Source organism: Armigeres subalbatus, chromosome 1, assembly GCF_024139115.2.
Source record: "Armigeres subalbatus isolate Guangzhou_Male chromosome 1, GZ_Asu_2, whole genome shotgun sequence".
In the NCBI taxonomy this organism is placed as follows: domain Eukaryota; kingdom Metazoa; phylum Arthropoda; class Insecta; order Diptera; family Culicidae; genus Armigeres; species Armigeres subalbatus.
In genome coordinates this window covers 25,235,338-25,255,986 of record NC_085139.1, presented here as the reverse complement: position 1 = coordinate 25,255,986, position 20,649 = coordinate 25,235,338, and the positions used below count along the sequence as shown (strand labels likewise).

At 43.8% G+C, this 20,649-nt stretch overlaps 1 protein-coding gene across 2 annotated transcripts in view; it reads left to right on the top strand.

Moving 5' to 3' along the window:
- The window catches only part of LOC134222877 (dynein axonemal heavy chain 10), a 332,935-nt gene that overhangs the window by 78,259 nt on the left and 234,027 nt on the right, over positions 1-20,649 (top strand). For both annotated transcript variants that reach the window (XM_062702027.1, XM_062702022.1), the window contains 6 exons: positions 9,137-9,244; positions 9,451-9,539; positions 10,700-10,783; positions 18,478-18,591; positions 18,686-19,266; positions 19,356-19,517. In XM_062702027.1, coding sequence (XP_062558011.1) covers positions 9,137-9,244; positions 9,451-9,539; positions 10,700-10,783; positions 18,478-18,591; positions 18,686-19,266; positions 19,356-19,517 — 1,138 coding nt within the window. The remainder of the gene's footprint in view (positions 1-9,136; positions 9,245-9,450; positions 9,540-10,699; positions 10,784-18,477; positions 18,592-18,685; positions 19,267-19,355; positions 19,518-20,649) is intronic.

Genomic DNA, 20,649 nt, shown 5'->3' with positions numbered 1-20,649 from the left:
TTGCAGAAATGATGCCGCGGGCGCCTCATCCGAAATTCAAATGAACAATCGCTCATTTTGAGCGATTGATTGTTTATTCTCGCGAAGGATAAACAATTGAACAAATCAAGAAAATGCTAATACTGTAGTATAGAAATTGCATAGTCACATCACTTTCCATGGTGAATCCCGATCTATGTTACTGATTACCCTACCCAACTAACTCAACTTCCTTCCCGTGGTAATTGTGAAGATGCAGAGGTATTCTCGGTCTCTAGTAGCAACAATAACCACACCTAACATTCCCTCCCTTCCCCCAACTGACTGTAAGGACTTGGCCGGCGCCCTTATTGATCAACATTTGAGAGCTGCTGAAACGTGCACTTCGAGAATAGATGGTAAACCCCAACCACTATTCACTTGGATCGTAGTGCAATTTGCACCAGTTCTGATCAATCACGGAGTAGCAACCATTGATATGTACAGTCAGTCTAAGCTAAGCTAAGCTAAGCTAAGCTTACGAACCATTTTTGAAAACGGGACTCTAACGAAAGGCGGAATCACAAAAGGCAGAATCTAACACGTGTAGCAAAAGGCGGTATATATCATAAGGCGTAATTACAAAAGCGGAAACACGAAAGACGAAATTTCTAAAGGCATAATTTTATCATTTCTTAATTTCTAGTATGCGTAAGGGAGAATAAAATATATCATTCTTTGAAGGCTCGCATCTAGCCGGTTTAAGTTCAAGGGGTATATAATTCCTTTTTAAAAGCACCCCCTTCTGTATATTTCGACTTATTAACTATTGGAGTCTAATTCCACAACTTCAATATTAGCCGCCACGTAGTTTAGTATTTATTCACATCCACAGTTATTAGGTGTACAATTCCTATGCTAAATTTTTCACCCGAAAACTTCTAAGAACGTTTAGGAATTCGATCTCAGTAACCTTCAGCAAAGTATGCTTCGTAGAAGGCATACGCCTTATCGTTGAGCAACGAAAGGACTCCTGCCCACTGAAAAATAAGAAAGCATGTATCTGGTCGATCTAAGGCGAGATAATATGTTATGGTAGAGAAAGGAGAGTCACGAAAATAACAATTGCATTATACTATTTTAACTTACAGCTTATTCAGATCACACCAATTATTATAATGAATATCACTAGAAAGAGTTTGATCTGGTGGTTCAAAATGTCCGCCTAAGTTAAAACACCAATTCTACTAAGGAGGTTGATCCACATACCTTGACTCTATCATGTTCGTGGACTACCTGGAACTCACGAAACCCAAGCAGCACAAGTCAGAAAAAAATAGTTGCAGCAGCTTGATTGTGACTGAATCTGGTCACTTATGATTTGCAGAAATCTAGATGGAACATATGTGCTGCTAGGGAAATAACTAAAACTACTTGAAATACAAACATATACCAAGAAGAGGTCACACAACTTGTATATTCCTCAAGAACTGCTTCCATAACGGAGTTTGATCCACAGACCTTGACTCTATGGAGTTCGTAGATTTTCTAGAACCCATGACAATAACAAGATCTACTTGGAATACAAATATGTACTAAGAAGGGGTCACACAACTTGTTTATTGTTTAATAACTGCCTCCCTTACGGAGATTGCTCAGTACATCTTAAACAGGGTTTGCAGAAATCGCTCTCAATAGCTAACGAACAACAATAAAAGAAAGGCAAAAACTGCTCCGAATCATAACAAGCCATAATAACAAATTGACCAAACTTGTAAACAAGTGCGAAAAAAAAACAGAATCGGATAAGCAGTCTCCACAGAGAAGTGATGATTTTCGCTTTGTTTTCGCTCATTTTGTGTTGGAATAACAAACTGAAGTGCATCATTAGAACCAGTGCTCCCCACGTTTGGAGCTTTTCAGAAGAAATTTATCATGGGGTACGGGCCTCCGAATCAGTGCTTTATCATGACAGCTTGCGTTAAAAGTCTCTCACAGTATGCCACGTATAGTATATGTATACAGAGATGATAGGTGAGAGACTTTTTCATTCTCCTTTGGATTCAATCCCTGATCTTGACTCTGTGGAGTTTGTAAACTACCTTTAACCCATAACAACAACAAGAACTATTAGAAATAAAAACATACGCCACGAAGGGGTCACACAACTTGCGTCTTCCTCGATTACTGCCTCTATTACTGAGGCTGAGGCCACAGACCTTGACTCTATGGAATCCGTAGACTACCTGGAACCTATGACAATAATAAGAACTACTTGGAATACAACCATATACCAACTGCCTCCACTTTCAAGAGGCCCGGAAGCCTCCTTTCAAGAGGCCCGGAAGCCTCCTTTCGAGAGGCCCGGAAGCATTCCTTCAAGAGACCCGGAAGCCTCCTTTCAAGAGGCCCGGAAGCCTCCTTTCAAGAGACCCGGAAGCCTCCTTTCAAGAAGCTCGAAAGCATCCTTTTCGGAGGCCCGGAGGCATCCTTTCAAGAGGCCCGGAGGCCACCTTTCAAGAGCCCCAGAAGCCTCGTTTCAAGAGCCCAGGCCTCCTTTCAAGAGGCCCGGAAGCCTCCTTTCAAGAGGCCCGGAAGCCTCCTTTCAAGAGGCCCGGAAGCCTCCTTTCAAGAGGCCCGGAAGCCTCCTTTTAAGATGCCTAGAAGCCTTCTTTCAAGAGAGCTGAAAGCCTTCTTTCACCCCTTTCAAGAGGCCCGGAAGCCTTCATTCAAGAGGCCCGGAAGGCTCCTTTCAAGAAGCCCGGAAGCCTTCTTCCACGAGGCCCGGAAACCTCATTTCAAGAGTCCGGGAAGCCTCTTTTTAAGAGTCCGGGAAGCCTCTTTTCAAGAGACCCGGAAGCCTCTTTTCAAGAGACCCGGAAGCCTCCTTTCAAGAGACCCGGAAGCCTCCTTTCAAGAGACCCGGAAGCCTCCTTTCAAGAGACCCGGAAGCCTCGTTCCAAGAGGCCCGGAAGCCTCCTTCCAAGAGGCCCGGAAGCCTCCTTTCAAGAGGCCCGGAAGCCTCCTTTCAAGAGGCCCGGAAGCCTCCTTTCAAGAGGCCCGGAAGCCTCCTTTCAAGAGGCCCGGAAGCCTCCTTTCAAGAGACCCGGAAGCCTCCTTTCAAGAGACCCGGAAGCCTCGTTCCAAGAGGCCCGGAAGCCTCCTTCCAAGAGGCCCGGAAGCCTCCTTCCAAGAGGCCCGGAAGCCTCCTTCCAAGAAGCCCGGAAGCCTCCTTCCAAGAGGCTCGGAAGCCTCCTTTCCAAGAGGCTCGGAAGCCTCCTTTCCAAGAGGCTCGGAAGCCTCCTTTCAAGAGGCTCGGAAGCCTCCTTTCAAGAGGCTCGGAAGCCTCCCGAGCAGCACAATCCAGACAAAAATAGTTGCCGCAACTTGATTGTGACTGAATCCGGTCACATATGAGTTGCAATAACCAATATGGAACATGTGTGCTGCTAGGGCTTCTTTCAAGAAACTCGGAAGCCTCCTTTCAAGAGGCTCGGAAGCCTCCTTTCCAAGAGGCTCGGAAGCCTCCTTTCCAAGAGGCTCGGAAGCCTCCTTTCCAAGAGGCTCGGAAGCCTCCTTTCCAAGAGGCTCGGAAGCCTCCTTTCAAGAGGCTAGAAGCCTCCTTTCAAGAGGCCCGGAAGCCTCTTTCAAGACACCCGGAAGCCTCCTTCCAAGAGGCCCGGAAGCCTCCTTTCAAGAGGCTCGGGAGCCTCCTTCCAAGAGGCCCAGAAGCCTCCTTTCAAGAGGCCCGGAAGCCTCCTTCCAAGAGACCCAGAAGCCTCCTTCCAAGAGACCCAGAAACCTTCTTTCAAAAGTCCCGGAAGCCTCCTTTCAAGAGGCCCGGAAGCCTCCTTCCATGAGGCTCGGAAGCCTCCTTTCAAGAGGCCCGGAAGCTTACTTTCAAGAGGCCCGGAAGCCTCCTTTCAAGAGGCCCGGAAGCCTCCTTCCAAGAGGCCCGGAAGCCTCCTTCCAAGAAGCCCGGAAGCCTCCTTCCAAGAGGCCCGAAAGTCTCCTTTCAAGAGGCCCGGAAGCCTTCTTTCAAGAGGCCCGGAAGCCTCCTTTCAAGAGGCCCGGAAGCCTCCTTCCAAGAGGCCCGAAAGTCTCCTTTCAAGAGGCCCGGAAGCCTTCTTCCAAGAGGCCCGGAAGCCTCCTTTCAAGAGGCCCGGAAGCCTCCTTTCAAGAGGCCCGGAAGCCTCCTTTCAAGAGGCCCGGAAGCCTCCTTTCAAGAGGCCCGGAAGCCTCCTTTCAAGAGGCCCGAAAGCCTCCTTTCAAGAGGCCCGAAAGCCTCCTTTCAAGAGGCCCGGAAGCCTCTTTTCAAGAGGCCTGGAAGCCTCTTTTCAAGAGGCCCGGAAGCCTCCTTTCAAGAGGCCCGGAAGCCTCTTTTCAAGAGACCCGGAAGCCTCCTTCCAAGAGGCCCGGAAGCCTCCTTTCAAGAGGCTCGGGAGCCTCCTTCCAAGAGGCCCAGAAGCCTCCTTTCAAGAGGCCCGGAAGCCTCCTTCCAAGAGACCCAGAAGCCTCCTTCCAAGAGGCCCAGAAACCTTCTTTCAAAAGTCCCGGAAGCCTCCTTTCAAGAGGCCCGGAAGCCTCCTTCCATGAGGCTCGGAAGCCTCCTTTCAAGAGGCCCGGAAGCTTACTTTCAAGAGGCCCGGAAGCCTCCTTTCAAGAGGCCCGGAAGCCTCCTTTCAAGAGGCCCGGAAGCCTCCTTCCATGAGGCTCGGAATCCTCCTTTCAAGAGGCCCGGAAGCTTACTTTCAAGAGGCCCGGAAGCCTCCTTTTAAGAGGCCCGGAAGCCTCCTTTCAAGAGGCCCGGAAGCCTCCTTTCAAGAGGTCCGGAAGCCTCCTTTCAAGAGGCCCGGAAGCCTTATTTCAAGAGGCCCGGAAGCCTCCTTTCAAGAGGCCCGGAAGCCTCCTTTCAAGAGGCCCGGAAGCCTCCTTTCAAGAGGCCCGGAAGCCTCCTTTCAAGAGGCCCGGAAGCCTCCTTTCAAAAGGCCCGGAAGCCTCCTTTCAAGAGGCCCGGAAGCCTCCTTTCAAGAGGCCCGGAAGCCTCCTTTCAATAGGCTTGGGAGCATGCTTTCAAGAGGCTCGGAAGCCCCCTTTCAAGAGGCTCGGAAGCCTCATTTCAAGAGGCTCGGAAGCCTCATTTCAAGAGGCTCGGAAGCATCACTTCAAGAGGCTCGGAAGCCTCCTTTCAAGAGACTCGGAAGCCTCCTTTCAAGAGGCCCGGAAGCTTACTTTCAAGAGGCCCGGAAGCCTCCTTTCAAGAGGCTCGGAAACCTCCTTTCAAGAGGCCCGGAAGCCTCCTTTCAATAGGCTTGGGAGCATGCTTTCAACAGGCTCGGAAGCCTCCTTTCAAGAGGCTCGGAATCCTCATGTCAAGAGGCTCGGAAGCCTCATTTCAAGAGGCTCGGAAGCCTCATTTCAAGAGGCTCGGAAGCCTCATTTCAAGAGGCTCGGAAGCATCACTTCAAGAGGCTCGGAGGCCTCCTTTCAAGAGATTCGGAAGCCTCCTTTCAAGAGACTCGGAAGCCTCCTTTCAAGAGACTCGGAAGCCTCCTTTCAAGAGACTCGGAAGCCTCCTTTCAAGAGGTTCGGAAGCCTCCTTTCAAGAGGTTCGAAAGCCTCCTTTCAAAAGGCTCGGAAGCCTCCTTTGAAGAGGCCCCGAAGCCTCCCTTCAAGAGGCCCGGAAGCCTCCTTTCAAGAGGCCCGGAAGCCTCCTACCAAGAGACTCGGAGACCTCCTTTCAAGAGGCCTGGATGCCTTTTTTCGAAAAGCTCGGAAGCCTCCTGTTATAAAGATTGGCAGGCTCCTTTTAGAGGAAAGCTCGAAAGTTTCCTCTCAAGTGGCTCAGGAGCCTTTTTTCAAGATGTTTGGAAGCCTCCTTTCAATAAGCCCGGAAGTCTGTATTCAGTGGCCCGGAAACCTCCTTTCAAGAGGCCCGGAAGTCTCATGTTGAGTGGCCTGGACGCCTCCTTTAAAGAGTCTCGGAAGCCGCCTTCCAAAAAGCTCAGAAGGCTACCTTTAAGAGGCTCGGAAGCCTCCTTTCAAGAGGTTCGGAAGCCTTCTTTCAAAAGGCTCGGAAGCCTCTTTTCAAGGGGCCCAGAAGCATCCTTTCAAGAAGCCCGGAAGTCTTCTTTCAAAAGGCCCGGAAGCCTCGTTTTAAGTGGCCTGGACCGCTTCTTTCAAGAGGCTTGGGAGCTTTCTTTTAAGAGGTCGAAAGCCTTTTTGCAAATAGCTCGAAAGGCTCTATTCAAGAGGCTCGGGAGGTTCTTTTAAAAGGCTTGGAAACATCCTTTCAAGAGGCTCGGAAGCCTCTGTTCAAGGAGGTATCTCATTCAATGCAAAAGTTCGAAGGGGTACCTCTCATAAAAAAAAGGTTGAGAACCGCTGATGTACAAGAAAGGCAAAGATGGATTATTCTTTTTCTTCTTGCTTCTTTTTTTAAATTGTTCGTTCATCCGTCTGTGTCACTTCTCAGCATTCGGTCTTATTTCTCAAGTCTCGCTTTTTAGTTATCGTCTCCAAATTCTGACTCCATCATTTCTTATTTCTCATAACTAACAACTTACTTCTCGCCTTTCATTTTTCACTTCTCAGATTTAACTTTTCACGTCTTAGTTCGCACTTTTCATTTCTCATTTCGCACTTCACTTCACTTCGGAAAAACGACATGGTGCTGAAAATTACCTCAAGATGTGGTCTGTAGCTACTTGTTATAGGGTTTTTGGATGCACAGTAGAGCTATCACCTTCTATCTCCAAGACTAAAAATGTTTCCATCTTTGAATATAAAAACATCAATAAATAGGTGTGGACATGTTTCTTCCATAAAAGCACTGCCGGACAGTGGGAGATATAATGGAAACACACACACACACTTAGGAAAAATGACATGAGTTTGAATTGCGTTAGACCAAATGACAGCAAAATAGAATTCCCATACAGCATTAGAAATTTAAAAAAAAGGAAATTGCCAATTAGGAAACCATTATACCCTGACAACAAATAAACATAAAATATACACAAATAATGCAAAATTTCCATAAACAATTAAGAATTTCTCACAAAACAAAAATGAATAAGCACTTTTAAAAGCGAAAACTGTAGTTATGGAAGAAGAATTTTCCATAAAGATGTGTTTTGTGTTTTTTCAATGGAACATTTTGACCATTGAAAAAACACAAAATTTCAATAAATAAATCAATATTAGCAATAAGCAATTACAAAATTTCCAAAAATCTATATATTAAAAATGAAATGGCCTGTGTTTGTATCCGCATAACTCGAAAACGGCTGGATGGATTTTCTTCATTCCTTCAGCAGATATGTTCTTTAATGTTTTCGACGGGTTTATATGATATTCCTTCTTATGACTTCTCTCCTCTCTCTCTTCGTTGGCATTACATCCCCCACTGGGACATTGCCGCCTCGCAGCTTAGTGTTCATTAAGCACTTCCACAGTTATTAACTGCGAGGTTTCTAAGCCAAGGTTACCATTTCTGCATTCGTATATCATGAGGCTAACACGATGATACTTTTATGCCCAGGGAAGTCGAGACAATTTCCAATCCGAAAATTGTCTAGACCGGCACCGGGAATCGAACCCAGCCACCCTCAGCATGGTCTTGCTTTGTAGCCGCGCATCTTACCGCACGGCTAAGGAGGGCCCCTCTTCTTATGACTTAAGTTGAGTAAATCGTGAAAAACTGAAATTGAGATTTGTATAGGATTTTCGTTTGGGCAGTTCAAAACGCATATTTTCGCCTATTATGGAGGACAACGTCTGCAGGGGTTATTGACAAACCCCAAGTAGCACACATATTTCACATAGGTTACTGCTACTCATATGTGACCAAATCTAGTCACAATCAAGTTGCTGCAACCATTTTCGTCTGACTTGTGCTGCTCGGGACGCTCTATATTGTCGAATAGAGATCCCTATTATTCACCTTTCCCACTAACACAAATTTTCCTTCCCGAGACATCTATGAAGGTAGTATGGGTTCCCTGCATCTTCACTAGTAGATGTTGAACTAACATTCCTTCCCTTCCTTCCGTGATTGTAAGGACGTGGCCAGGTATACAACTGCTACTGTATAGGAAAAGGTACTAATCCCAAGTACCAATTTGCGACAATATACAGTAGATTGCTCAATTGAGCATTGTATAGCCACCCACGATTTGTACAATCACATATGCTATGCTATGCTATGCTATGCTACTATGCAGGACAACGTCTGCAGTGTCGACTAGTAAATTTAATAAATATAATTTTTTTGGAAAATTTTGTAATTGTTCATTGCTAATATTGATTTATTTATGGAAAATTTGTATGTTTTTCAATAAAACATCCTGATTTCTTAATGCATAATAATTTTATTGATAATTGCAATTTTTTTAAAGTGGTTATATATTTTTGTTTTGTGGAAATTTTTTAATGGTTTTTGGAATTTTTTCATTATTTGTGGAAATTTTATATTTATTTGTTGCTTATACCCTGATTTCCTTATTGGAAATTTCCTATTTTTTTATGGAAAAGCTTTTATTTTAATCAATGGCGTTTGGCCAAGTACCTTAAACTGTTTTTTTTTTCATACTAGTTTTTGAAATTTTTGAGCAGCTGAAAATGTCAACAAGGATCTCTTTGACTACTTATGTTATTGAAATTAGTCACTTTAGCAGCGAAATAAAAAATACGGGTCTAATTATTTTCGGGAATATGGAATCGTTCTTGCAGGAAAACAGTTTAATAAGCGGTATTAGTATATATGTATGTTTGAAGCAGTATTCAGGCTTTAAACTTATTGATCTTTCCACTTGAATTATATAACTTCCAGAAATTGAAGAAAAATCTGAGCATAATTTTCTTTAGGCTCAAACAGCCTATAATAATGTGTAATGTCTAAACAATCATGTAAAAATAATCTCCCAACAGACAAACCCGTAAAAAATAGTTTACTGCTTTTATTTACCGAACCAAATATATAAGTCTATATTTCCAAACGACTCAATTTTTGCCATCCTATTTGACACACTGACGATTCCTTTAACCACCCACCACCGGCACCATTCGACGATGTCTGTTGCTGAGTCACTGCACAATGAACATTTAGTGGATCACTTTCAACCCTTTAAGCAATATTTTTCCATCATTCCCCCGTTTTCTCGCTTTGTTCCCGCAGTGATGGTGTCAGCAGTTACCCAGAAGAAGCTACCGACATGGCGCGAAGTGATTGGAGACTCGGTGCTCATTGAATACAAGCTGAAGTTCGCAGTAAATTTCTCCTACGGTAAGTCCTCGGAACGACCGAACGAAGAAGTTCCTTCGTGGTCGTTGTCTGCGCTGAACGGAAAAGAACACTGAGTTGGCAGTTTTGAAACGGTGTGCCGTTCACCGGAGACTGATTATCATTTCCAATAACCCACTTGACTTGATGTGGCCCAAGTAAGCGTCTGCTCGAACAATTCTATTTTCGTTCTTTTTGTCCTCCTCCAGATGTATTCGACGTCATCAGCGAAGGTCAGCAGTTCGAGCATCTGGGATTCTCGCTCAGCCCGGTCGTTAGGACGGCCATTATGCGAAAGGTAAGCACCATCCAGGCGAAGAAAACCACACATCTGGACTGTACGTTGCCGAGCTTTAAGGTGGCACAGCCCCATTTCGAATTAATATGGCCCATTACATCTATCCCAAAGTTTTCCAATCCAAACCGATTCGGTCATTCGAATGAAGAATGGCCGCTTCGTGAGAGGATTGTGTGACATCGAATCGACACGCACGCACGACACATCATCGAAAGTGGACCACCCTCTGGGGCTATGAGACTTACCGGTCGCCGGGATGAAGTCTGATATGGAGGGGGAAAAAATCTTATACGTTTCGTAGATTCGATTCGAATTCGAATGACCTTACTATAGATACGAGCACATCATCTTCATTTTTATTGTTTTATTGCCTCCAGCATCTGTCGATATTCCGTAACTGCAGTTTAGTTTTTCTTCAAAAATTGTCAGATCTGTGAGAAAATGCTCCACTGATGTAAGAGTGTGAAACTCCGTCAAATTAATGATACTGAATATGTGACATGACTGACATCTGAGATAGATACAACACTTCGAAAACTTGAGCTTTTTCTGCTTTTTGGATTCACTTTCTACCATTTGAATTATGTTTAGCATAATCTTCTTTTTGTTTGCCGATGTCGGTTTTCTTTTTGATGGATTATCACGTATTATTATGAATGGACCCTAACTATTGTGTATTTAAATATGATCTGATCCAAACCACAACATACCCATCTGGAACAGGTCACTATCTACTCCAAATAAAACTAAAGAACATACGACTCGCCCAACAACAAACCGCCAACCATTCCTTCACACATGCTCGAATATTCCGAATCTTTTGATCTAACATTTCTCTTCCGGAAATTGCTTCTCAAAACAACGCTTTCACCAAGCACTTCTCCAGCACGGATCCATCTATCGTCGGCCATTCTTTCGCAAACATTACCCTACTCTACCCCGAAGTCAACTATCAAAGAGCCTCAGTCTGGATAACGAAAACGAAAAAAAAACGGAAACCCACATGCAATTGATTCTTTCCCAGATTTTTTGACAAGCTCATCTTTTTTTTTTGTGCACAACCAAAAGCTCATCCATCTGCCTCACTACGAACTACCTGGGAACGATCGGAAACCTTCTTTCCATATGTGTGACTAACTACACTGTATCTCCACTTGCAGGAGCAACTATTTACCGATGTGGAGCACGTTACCAAAATGGTGAACGATTATAACGATCTGGTACTCGGACTGGCAGCTCCGGAGGTAAGTCCCTGGCCATGGCCAAGAATTTAATTAAACTTTCCGTTTTCCTAACATTTGCACAAACGTTTGCCCTGCTTTCTTCGACGTCGTCATCGACGCTCGTTTGCTTCCGGTCGGACCTTGAATACACGGGTCTATACCGGTCCGGTCGGTCGGTCGGTGGTGTGAAACATAGAACTAACTAACACAGCAGCAGGCAATGTTGGAGTTGGAGGTCTGGCCAAGTGGCATTGCTGAATTCAATTTTTCTTCCCTTTTCCAGTTCTTTTTGCTTTGTTTAATTCCTGGCTTTCGGTTTGAACTGGGTCGAAGCTTGGGATGCTTGCGAGACCACAGTCTCAAAGCTCGAACCAACGCCATGATGTTGAATCGTTGAATCGGATAATGCGAGCAGCAGATACCTGCCCACTCGTTTGAGATGAATAAATTAATATGAACTTGCATCATGTATGCAATTTGGAATTTGAATCCACCGTTCGGATCGTGACACATTGGATCACCGGAAGGGCGTATTGCCACGATGACAGATTGGATGTAAAAAAGCGAAAAAAAATTCAATGGTGTGCTTTCTTATGACAACATAATTTACTGAATGGAATAAAAATCATAACACATTGACACCGAAAACTTTGTTGGTTAAAAAACTTTGGGCTCTTTTAAAAATATGCGTAATCAATTTCAGATACAGCATATCAATTTGTTCATAATGCAATCTGTAATCAATCGATTTCAATTTGAGGGAAATATTCAACAAGCATTTCACTTACAGCAAAGTAATTCGTAGATATTAATACTAGTAGCAAGTAATAGTGGATCCAGTAAGAACCAGTGGGGTGAGCCAAATCTGGGTGCACATAACTACGTTGATTAATTGGCTTTTCAAAAGTAACTTACTTACTTATGGGTCCTGCACACCTCCGGTGGTGCAAAGAGTGACTTGAAAGATCTGCATCCTGAACGATGTCCAGCTTCCGCTTTAACCTGTTGCCAGTTTAGATTTCGGTCGACTTCTTTTATTTCTTTATTGAGGTTTCGCCGCCATGAGCCTCTGGGACTGCCTCTGCTGCGATGTCCCGCTGGGTTCCACTCTAATGCCTTGTTTACAGATTTCGTTTCCGCCCCTACGTAGAGTGTGGTCGACCCAGTCCCACTTCCGATCCAGAATTTCTGTTGCTATTGACCTCTGGTGACTACGACGATGGAGCTCGTTGCTTGAGATCCAGTTGTGAGGCCATCAGGCCCGAATTATGTACCGCAGGCATCATTTCAAAAGTAAAGCATTGATTATTATGCTTTCTTGATTGTTCTGGTCGCTTCCAAACTATTTTCAAAAAATCTGTAAACCTTATTTATCCGATGTATTTGTGTCTTCAGTTAGCTGCGGACGCAAAGGCGTAAGATTGCCAGACCGGAGATGGCGAGTTAGATTTTCGGTCCAGTCCAGGATGTGTTCGGGATTATAGACTTCCTGAGCAAAGTGTATTCATTGTACTTGCCATACAATCATGCAATGGCAGCCATAGAAAACCTTTTAATTATTTTTAAGGAAATGCCAATAGAATACTAAGTTAAAGCAGGCCAAGTTCCGGTGGGAACGTAGAGCCATAGAAGTAGAAATAGATTTGTGTACGCTACTCTAGCAATTTTGGGATTGCCATACAGATTTTAGTAGGCTTTTAAACAGAATTGTAAAAATATCTACTAATCGCGGATTGGGTGCATATCAAAATTATGGGCGACATGCTAAGGCGCGTGATCGGGTGGTGGTTGATCAATGAGTGAATATGCAGGTTAAGGTTAAAGGCCGGTTCTTCAACTTCAGCATAATCAACGTTCATACCCCATACTCCGGAAGCACTGACGCATTGTACGCGCAGCTGGAACGTGAGTACGGCAGCTGCCCAAGCCACAATGTCAAAATTATCATAGGAGATTTGAACGCTCAGGTTGGCAAAGAGGAGGAGTTTTGACCGACTGTTGGAAAGTAGTGTGGAATGTAAAGAACTGCGTTAGAGCCGGCCCCGTCAAATAGAGCTGTACCAGTCGTGCAACAATTGCTCTCGACAACATTCTGTAGGTCGACGGTGATCTACACCGATGGCTCAAAATCTGACGATGCGGTAGGAGCCGCGTTTCACATGGCCGACCTCGCGGAGGAGTCTTCTCTGCGGAGTCGTATGCAATTAAGCGAGCAGTTACGACCCCGAACACCAGTGGTGAGATGATGATTCTTACGGCTTTGGCCAGTTGTCTGTTGGCATTAGAGTCCGGGACATCAAAACACCCGTGGGTACAAGAAATTGAAAATTTGGTGCACAATAAACTCGTCCGATTTTGCTGGATCCCAGGATACGCCGGAATCACTAAAAATACCGTGGCCGACCGACTAGCAAACGAGGCCAGGAGACAGCCTGCAATCGATATGCCCATTGCGGGCAAAGACGCTTTGAGAGCATTAAAACAGGCAATACGATGGCGGTGAAACCATCAGTGGCACGATTCTCGAGACGAGAAACTGAGAGAGATCAAGGACGTTACGCTCAAATAGACGGATCAGACTAGTCCAGCGGTCCATCGTGCGTTAACCCGACTAATAATAGGCCACACGAGACTGACCCATACGTTCCTACTAAATATTATCCTCCATTGCCGGAAGTATGAGCAACAGCGATAATATAACTAGCCTCAGAGCAGCCCTGGGTAATGTCGACGAAACGACGAGTCTCTATTCCTGCAGCAAACCAAACTGTCCAACCAGCTTTAGACGGCCCCAGGTGACAACGACGATGGAGCTCGTTGTTTGAGATCCAGTTGTGAGGCCACCAGACCCGAATTATATACCGCAAGCATTTGTTGATGAACACCTGCAGCCGTTGAGTGTTCTCCACTGATACATACCATGTTTCACTAGCGTACAACAGCGCAGATTTTACGTTAGAGTTTAAAATTCGTATTTTGGTGCGTTCACGTATTTGCCTGTTTTTCCAGATATTTCTTAAACTCTTGATATTTCTTAAACGCCTACTTTGAAAAAAAAGGGATCACAAACACCATTGCCTTTATCCAGACAAGCGCCTGCTTTTAAAGAAGGAATCACATATTCCATTACGTTTATCCCGGCAAACGCCTACTTTTAAAGAAGGGATCACATTGGCCATTGTCTTAATCCGGGCAAGCACCTTCTTTTAAAGAAGAGATCATACTCACCATTTATTTAATCGTGGCAAACGTCTATTTTTAGAAAGGATCACATCCGCCATTTTCTTAATTCGGGCAAGCGCCTTTAAAAAAGTAATTACATCCACCATTGCTATGATAAAATTGTAACATAATTTGATAGTTGTTTTGTTTCAAGTAGTAATCCTATACAAAGTTTCTTCTTCTTCTTCTTTACACTGAGACAGAGCCTCTTCGCAGCTTAGTGTTCATTAAGCACTTCCACAGTTATTAACTGCGAGGTTTCTAAGCCAAGTTACCATTTTTGCATTCGTGTATCATGAGGCTAACACGATGATACTTTTATGCTAAGGGAAGTCGAGACAATTTCCAATTCGAAAATTGCCTAGACCGGCATCGGGAATAGAACCCAGCCACCCTCAGCTTGGTCTTGCTTTGTAGCCGCGCGTCTTACCACACGGCTTAGGTGTGCCCCAAGTTTCCAACAACGCTAATATCCCTCCCCTCGGATATGTGATCTTGTCGCGATGGGTGGGCTTACGCCATTATCACTGATATGGCAACCAAAGACATATCCTGTCGTGGTGGTATCACATGTTGATTTTTTTTGTTTGGTGCCGCGTCACATATCTGGCATTGGGACACTGATTAAACGCATGTGCATGTGGTCCAACGGACATCGTGTCTTAGTGCCTTGAATGGTAGTGCAGTCTGGCAGTGATAATGATGTGAGTTCTCTTCTTTTCGGCAATACTTTTCTGATGCGTTCCCTGTGACCAAGTCGTAGCCACGCTTATATTTAGCTAGCTAGGCATTTATTAATACAATGTTCAAACAATGTGTTCAAGATATTTGTAGGGAATTAACTGCTGGATTCACTGAGTAGAAGTTTTTTCAAAACTAGGAACGTGGTACCAGTCTTATTTTGTGATGTTTCACTTCGAAGAGCTATCTTCTTCTTCTCTTCTTCTTCTTATATATAAAAATGAAATGGTCTGTGTTCGTATCCGCATAACTCGAAAACGGCTGGGTGGATTTTTTTCATTTCTTCAGCAGAAACATTCGTTATCGTTTCCGACGGGTTTATATGATATTTCCTAATAAGAAAATCACGATTTAGGTTGAGTAAATCGTGAAAAACCAAAATTAAGATTCGTATGGAAATTTCATATGGGCAGTTCACAACGCGCATTTTCGCCTACTATGCAGGACAACGTCTGCCGGGTCGACTATAATAAATAAAAACCACACATTAAAATGATGGTATATGAACAATCTTATGCCGGCTTCATTCTCGATAATATTTACTAATAGTTAGGGAATAGGCGTGATGAAGCTCTACTTTGCCACCGAAAAGTGAATCCTATAGCCGACTCATAACTAATCATTAGTACATTATAGATAATAACAGTTAGTTTGGAATCGAATTAGCTACTTATTATAGTCTTAGACAACTAAATGTACGAACAGTTTCCACTTTTCACAAGACATAGCTTACATTGAGTGAAGAACCAATGAAGAACCAATTACTTAGGCAAACAAAGTAATTCAACGAACGCATACTTCATACCTTCTGACCATAAAGACAAGTATGACATCGTACAGATCAATCTATATGATTAAGAATGAGATAATGGGAGAGAATATCTAATAAAGTTGTAAATATAATGCCTTTTGAGCCAGCACAACAGTGTAAACGGACGACAGGATCCTTATATGGCTGGAAAGCTGCTTCAAAAGTTATTCACTTGTCATTTTTATAAATCAGAGATTGAATACTTTCTGATATTTGATAAAAAAAAAACTTCCGACTCAGTTTCTACGATGAGCGATTGAGCGCGTATTATGACAATAGACATCTAAATAGCATAAAGCTGACAAAATGATTTTACTCTGACAAGAAAATGACAAAAATTACATTAAACTATTATGATGTTAGTTAACATTAGACCTCTCTGACTATTTATGAACGTAATTCCCTCAGATTCAGTTGCAACAGCGTCTTCTTGGACGACATGTTCCGTGTACGGCTGGTAAACTGCTTCTAAAGGAATTATGCAACGTTATCATCAAAGGCCTGGTGCAGAGGTTTCTACTCTATTCAGATTCCCGCCAGTAGACCTTAAAAACAAACAAAACAAAAACTTTTTATTTTCGCAAATAATACCGCAAACAATAATGATCTGCATGAAATAACTTTCACCGCCTCGCCTTTTCTTGCTCGGGTATGTGTTTTTAGAGTTCAAACTGTCAATAATCATTGCAGCGCCGCACTCTAGATCGACTTCAGTGCAAGCATGATTGTTTTTTCCACAACACATCAGACCGATGCATTTTCATGATTATCTTACTTTCCCAACAAAATTCTTCGCTTTCCCATATATTTTTCCAAGACGAATCGATTGGTGAGGAAATCCTGTAAATCGGTCCATCCGTTCGTGAGCTTTATTGCTATATTGGAAATGCAAACTCATTTTTATTTATAGAAAGTCCAAATGTCCTATTCGGCCAAATCACCTATTCAGCCAAATCATCTATTCGGCCCGATGACCCGTTTGGCAAAATGACTTTCGGCCAGATGGGTTTCGGCCTAGTGAAATTCGGCCAAATGGCTTTCAGCCAAATGGGTTTCGGCCAAACGACCCTTCCTCGTTCTAATCTCACCAAAGGATAGTGGCTACATTTTACAAATCAAATTCAAATTCAAAATGTACATGTACATGTAACATTTGCTTGCCATGCTGATTGTTAACGGCATAGAGAGAACCCCAGACAACCTCACAGAGAGGACGTGCCGGGACGTGAACATCTGGAATGCATTGAGCACAGCAGCTTAAAAGATCATGTCGAAGCTGCAGGTTGCAGTGGTGGTGTGTTGAACACCCACAGCTGCAGTGGACACCACGCTCGACCTGGTAACAAACATGAGCTGCGGGGCTTCTGCATATTTATGTGAAGGTCTATGTGACTCAAATGTGGCAGTTCTTGACAGGGTGCTTTCTCCTGAGTGAGTAGTGACAGGACCGATTGCTTGTCACGTCTTGCGAATGATGAAAGCAGTAAAGGCATCACTCAAAATGTCATGCGTATTTAAATTGTGCGATAGCATAAGAGGGAACCATTCTCGATAGTCACCTTATGAAGAATGGATTTTTTGCGAGCTGGGCGGATCAGGACTTATATTTTTGTTGCGTTTGTGCATTTCAATTCCTGAAAATTTGAATCTGAACAAGTTCAAACAATGTGACCGGTAAAATATTTGATAATGCCCAAAATAAGCAAGAGAATCAACCGAGGTTCTTAGAAAAATAATTGACTAAAGCTCATAAAAGCTGTAAATCATTCTGCATAAATTTACTCTTGCTGTCAGGCACCGACAGAAATGATCTTATGTTGTAAGAGCTCACTGCCTCCAACTACCACAAGTACAAAAAATATAACTGCTCAAAACAGTCTACATTCTACACTTCGTCCCTTAAAACCATTGAAAAATTGGAGCACAACCCAACGGTGTTGCCCCAAGATCCGAACAACGGCTTCACCATTAATTTATCCCGCTGCCATAAATATTCATAGAAAATGATAACTAACGAAGCAAATGATAGAACCAAGCGTCTAGGTCCCAGACGAACGTCGAACTGCAGACGGGACGATGAATGGGCCCATCTTGGGAGTCAGTAACCGCTTTGAAAAGTACCATTTTAATAACGACTGGAATAATCACAATTCCCCCTTGTCTGTGCGGACAGTTTTTCCGACGCGGTTGGCCAGTCGTTTCCGCTTTCCACTTGATTTAAATATTAATTCTCTGTCTCGAGGCAATTTACTTCCACGATTACAATTAGCATTCCAACCAACCAAAAGCTGGTATCCCTCCGCAACAATGGCAGGACAAACCGGTGGTATAAGATTTAATGATTGGATCACGAGCTTGCCTCGGATTTGGAGGTCCTTCGTTTAAGGTACCGTATACATACATGCCGGCATCGTCAGCCGGCATCATCCCGATGATAAATTTCATTCTCCTGGGATCTCAACATTTCTTATTTTTGAGCTTATCTTTTCACAATAAACAACGCGGAACAAGATTTAGGAGATTTTCCTACTTTAAGACTACCCTGCAATGCGACAGCGTATCGCACCGTCTTGTGGTTTCAACTTGTAAGAAACAACGACTTATTTCAAATTGTGCAATTAAAAATATAACACATTTTGAAAAATGGGTTTTCTTATTTTCAAGCTTATGTCAATGATCAGTATTTCTCTTCGAAAGTTAACGAGATTTGTTGAGTTAAATACTGAATTTGCACACTGCAGTGTAAATTTTTCATATATCGGATAGAGAGTCTTACATTTATCATTTGAGTCTTCAATTCAGTCAATATTTCATTGATTATATAAATGTGTTTCTCAAAAGTGGAATTTGAGAACCACTAAACTGAGTTTTGTAAAATATTTCACCTTCTTTCGGACCTATGCGAGTTTTATATTTTCTCCATCGCTGTCACTTTTCCCAGATCCATTTCCTCCGAGGTCACCTATACGAAGTGGAAACAATTATTCAAGCCGGATTAGGACGATTCACGTGGCAGTCTTTTAACATCACTGTGTACTGCGAACGATGTCAGCAGGTAAGTGGTTAAATATTACCCGGCTTCTCGAACAAAATCCCTCCCATAATGTTGAATTTTCATCTGCCGTGATTTCCCTCCCATGGTGCAAAAGTTCATGAAAAGTTTATCGTCCATGGTATCCCAAATTGGCCACATCAGTAGCGCTATAAAATCACAAATCGATAAGCTGGAATCATTTACGATGTTCGAGATGGAGGTACCGCTCGACCGGGCCAAGGAGAAGCGCACTGCCGCGGCGGAAATAGTGCTGAAAGCACCGAGCCAGCCGAAAGAGTCGGCCCACCCGCACCATCATCATCACCATCACCGGCACTCGTCCCATCAGCATTCGCAACAAGCAACGGCGGGGCCATCTGCCGTTGTTGGTGCAAGTCAAGCGGAAGACAACAGCGCCGGCGAACAACAGACGAAACCACCGGCGAAGAAACCGAAACGCGTCTCCATTCGGGACGGGCCGCCGGACGACGGGGTGCGACCGTGCCGGGATTACTTCCAGGCCCTGGAGTTGGAGCGGAACGCGAAAACAACCAAGCTGGCGAAACTTTACGACTCAATAGGACCCATACTGATTAAATTAGAAAGTTTGGTTCTCGGAACGTTTACGGGCGAGTGCCGGCAGATGAAGTACTATTACAATTACTGGGAGAAGCAGGTTTTTGCTTGTTTTACCAGGTATGACGCCCCAGCGGAGCATACCGTTGCTATCTTCCGCACTCATATTTCGCTTGCACTGTAACCTTTGCTTCGTTTCTGAAATACAGATTCACCACGCGCAATCTGGACAAGTTCATGTTTGATCTGCAGCAGGACCGCCCGCTGTTCGAGGTGGATGCCATTTTGGAGGTGCCGGAGATCCAGATGAAGCCAACCGCAGAGGAGGTGTATGGGATCGCGATTCAGTCCGTTACGGACTTTTTGCAGAGGTAAGTGAGGTCGTAAGAAGTGCAACGGCGGACTAGCATTAGCAGAAGGGATGCAGTGAACTCTGATGTAATGGGTGAGCCATGTGGCGCGATTGGGATTTACTTTGCTTTTATGCGTTGTGCATATGGGCGCTGTTTGATTAGTTTGTGGCTACCGATGGGAAAGTTGTACGTTGCAAAAAAGGAAAATTGAGCACGTAAATTGCAATTCATCAACGAAGCTTGATAAGTTCGGTTTGAGTTTTCGCTGTACTCATGTTCTAGCAAAGATATGTTTTCCATGGGGGCCTCTTCAGGGTATTTTTTTTTAATTCAGAGTCGATTCTTAGAGTAGGGCCGGGATTCAAGTCACGTTCATTCCAACGTATTTTTACCAAAGATTATATTATTTTAAAATAAATTTACAATTATATAGAAAAAAAATATTTAAAAATAATAATGTCGTCTTTATGTCACAAAACACTTGATTATTTTTCGAATGCCTCTAGATTCGAGTTGGGCGAGTCAAATGAAATGAGCAACAGTAACTTTTAAATAAAAAGTCAGTTTATTCCACCTACCATCAGTGGAGACTCTCTCGCATTATTAATAATAATTATAAACTATTTGCAAGGTTTCGGCTTTTCAGTCTGGATTAAAAATTAAAAAAAAAACATTGTTTTTGCCAAGAGTCCCTTAGAACAAAATCCAAAAAAAAATCAAAAATTGCTGCGAAACACTCACCGGATGCGGATCACCGATGAGACCTGGAGGAAGATAGAGGAGCGAAGAGAAGCCAAAGCCGCGATAGAGCGATCGAAAACCAGAGGAGCCAAAGTCTTAGCCCGTCAACGATACACGGCTCTTGAGAAGGAAGTAAAACGCTCATGTCGACGGGACAAGCGAGCGTGGGCAGATTCTCTGGCCGACGAAGGAGAGAGAGCCGCCGCAACCGGGGACATTCGCCTCCTCTACGATATCTCACGACGCTTAAGCGGGGCGAAGATGAATGCAACGATGCCTGTGAAAGACGCGAATGATCAGTTATTGATCGACCCAACTGACCAGCTGAAACGCTGGTTCGAGCACTTCGAACAACTTTTTCAAGTGCCAACCAGGCCATCACCACCTCGGCATGATCTGCCTAGGATCC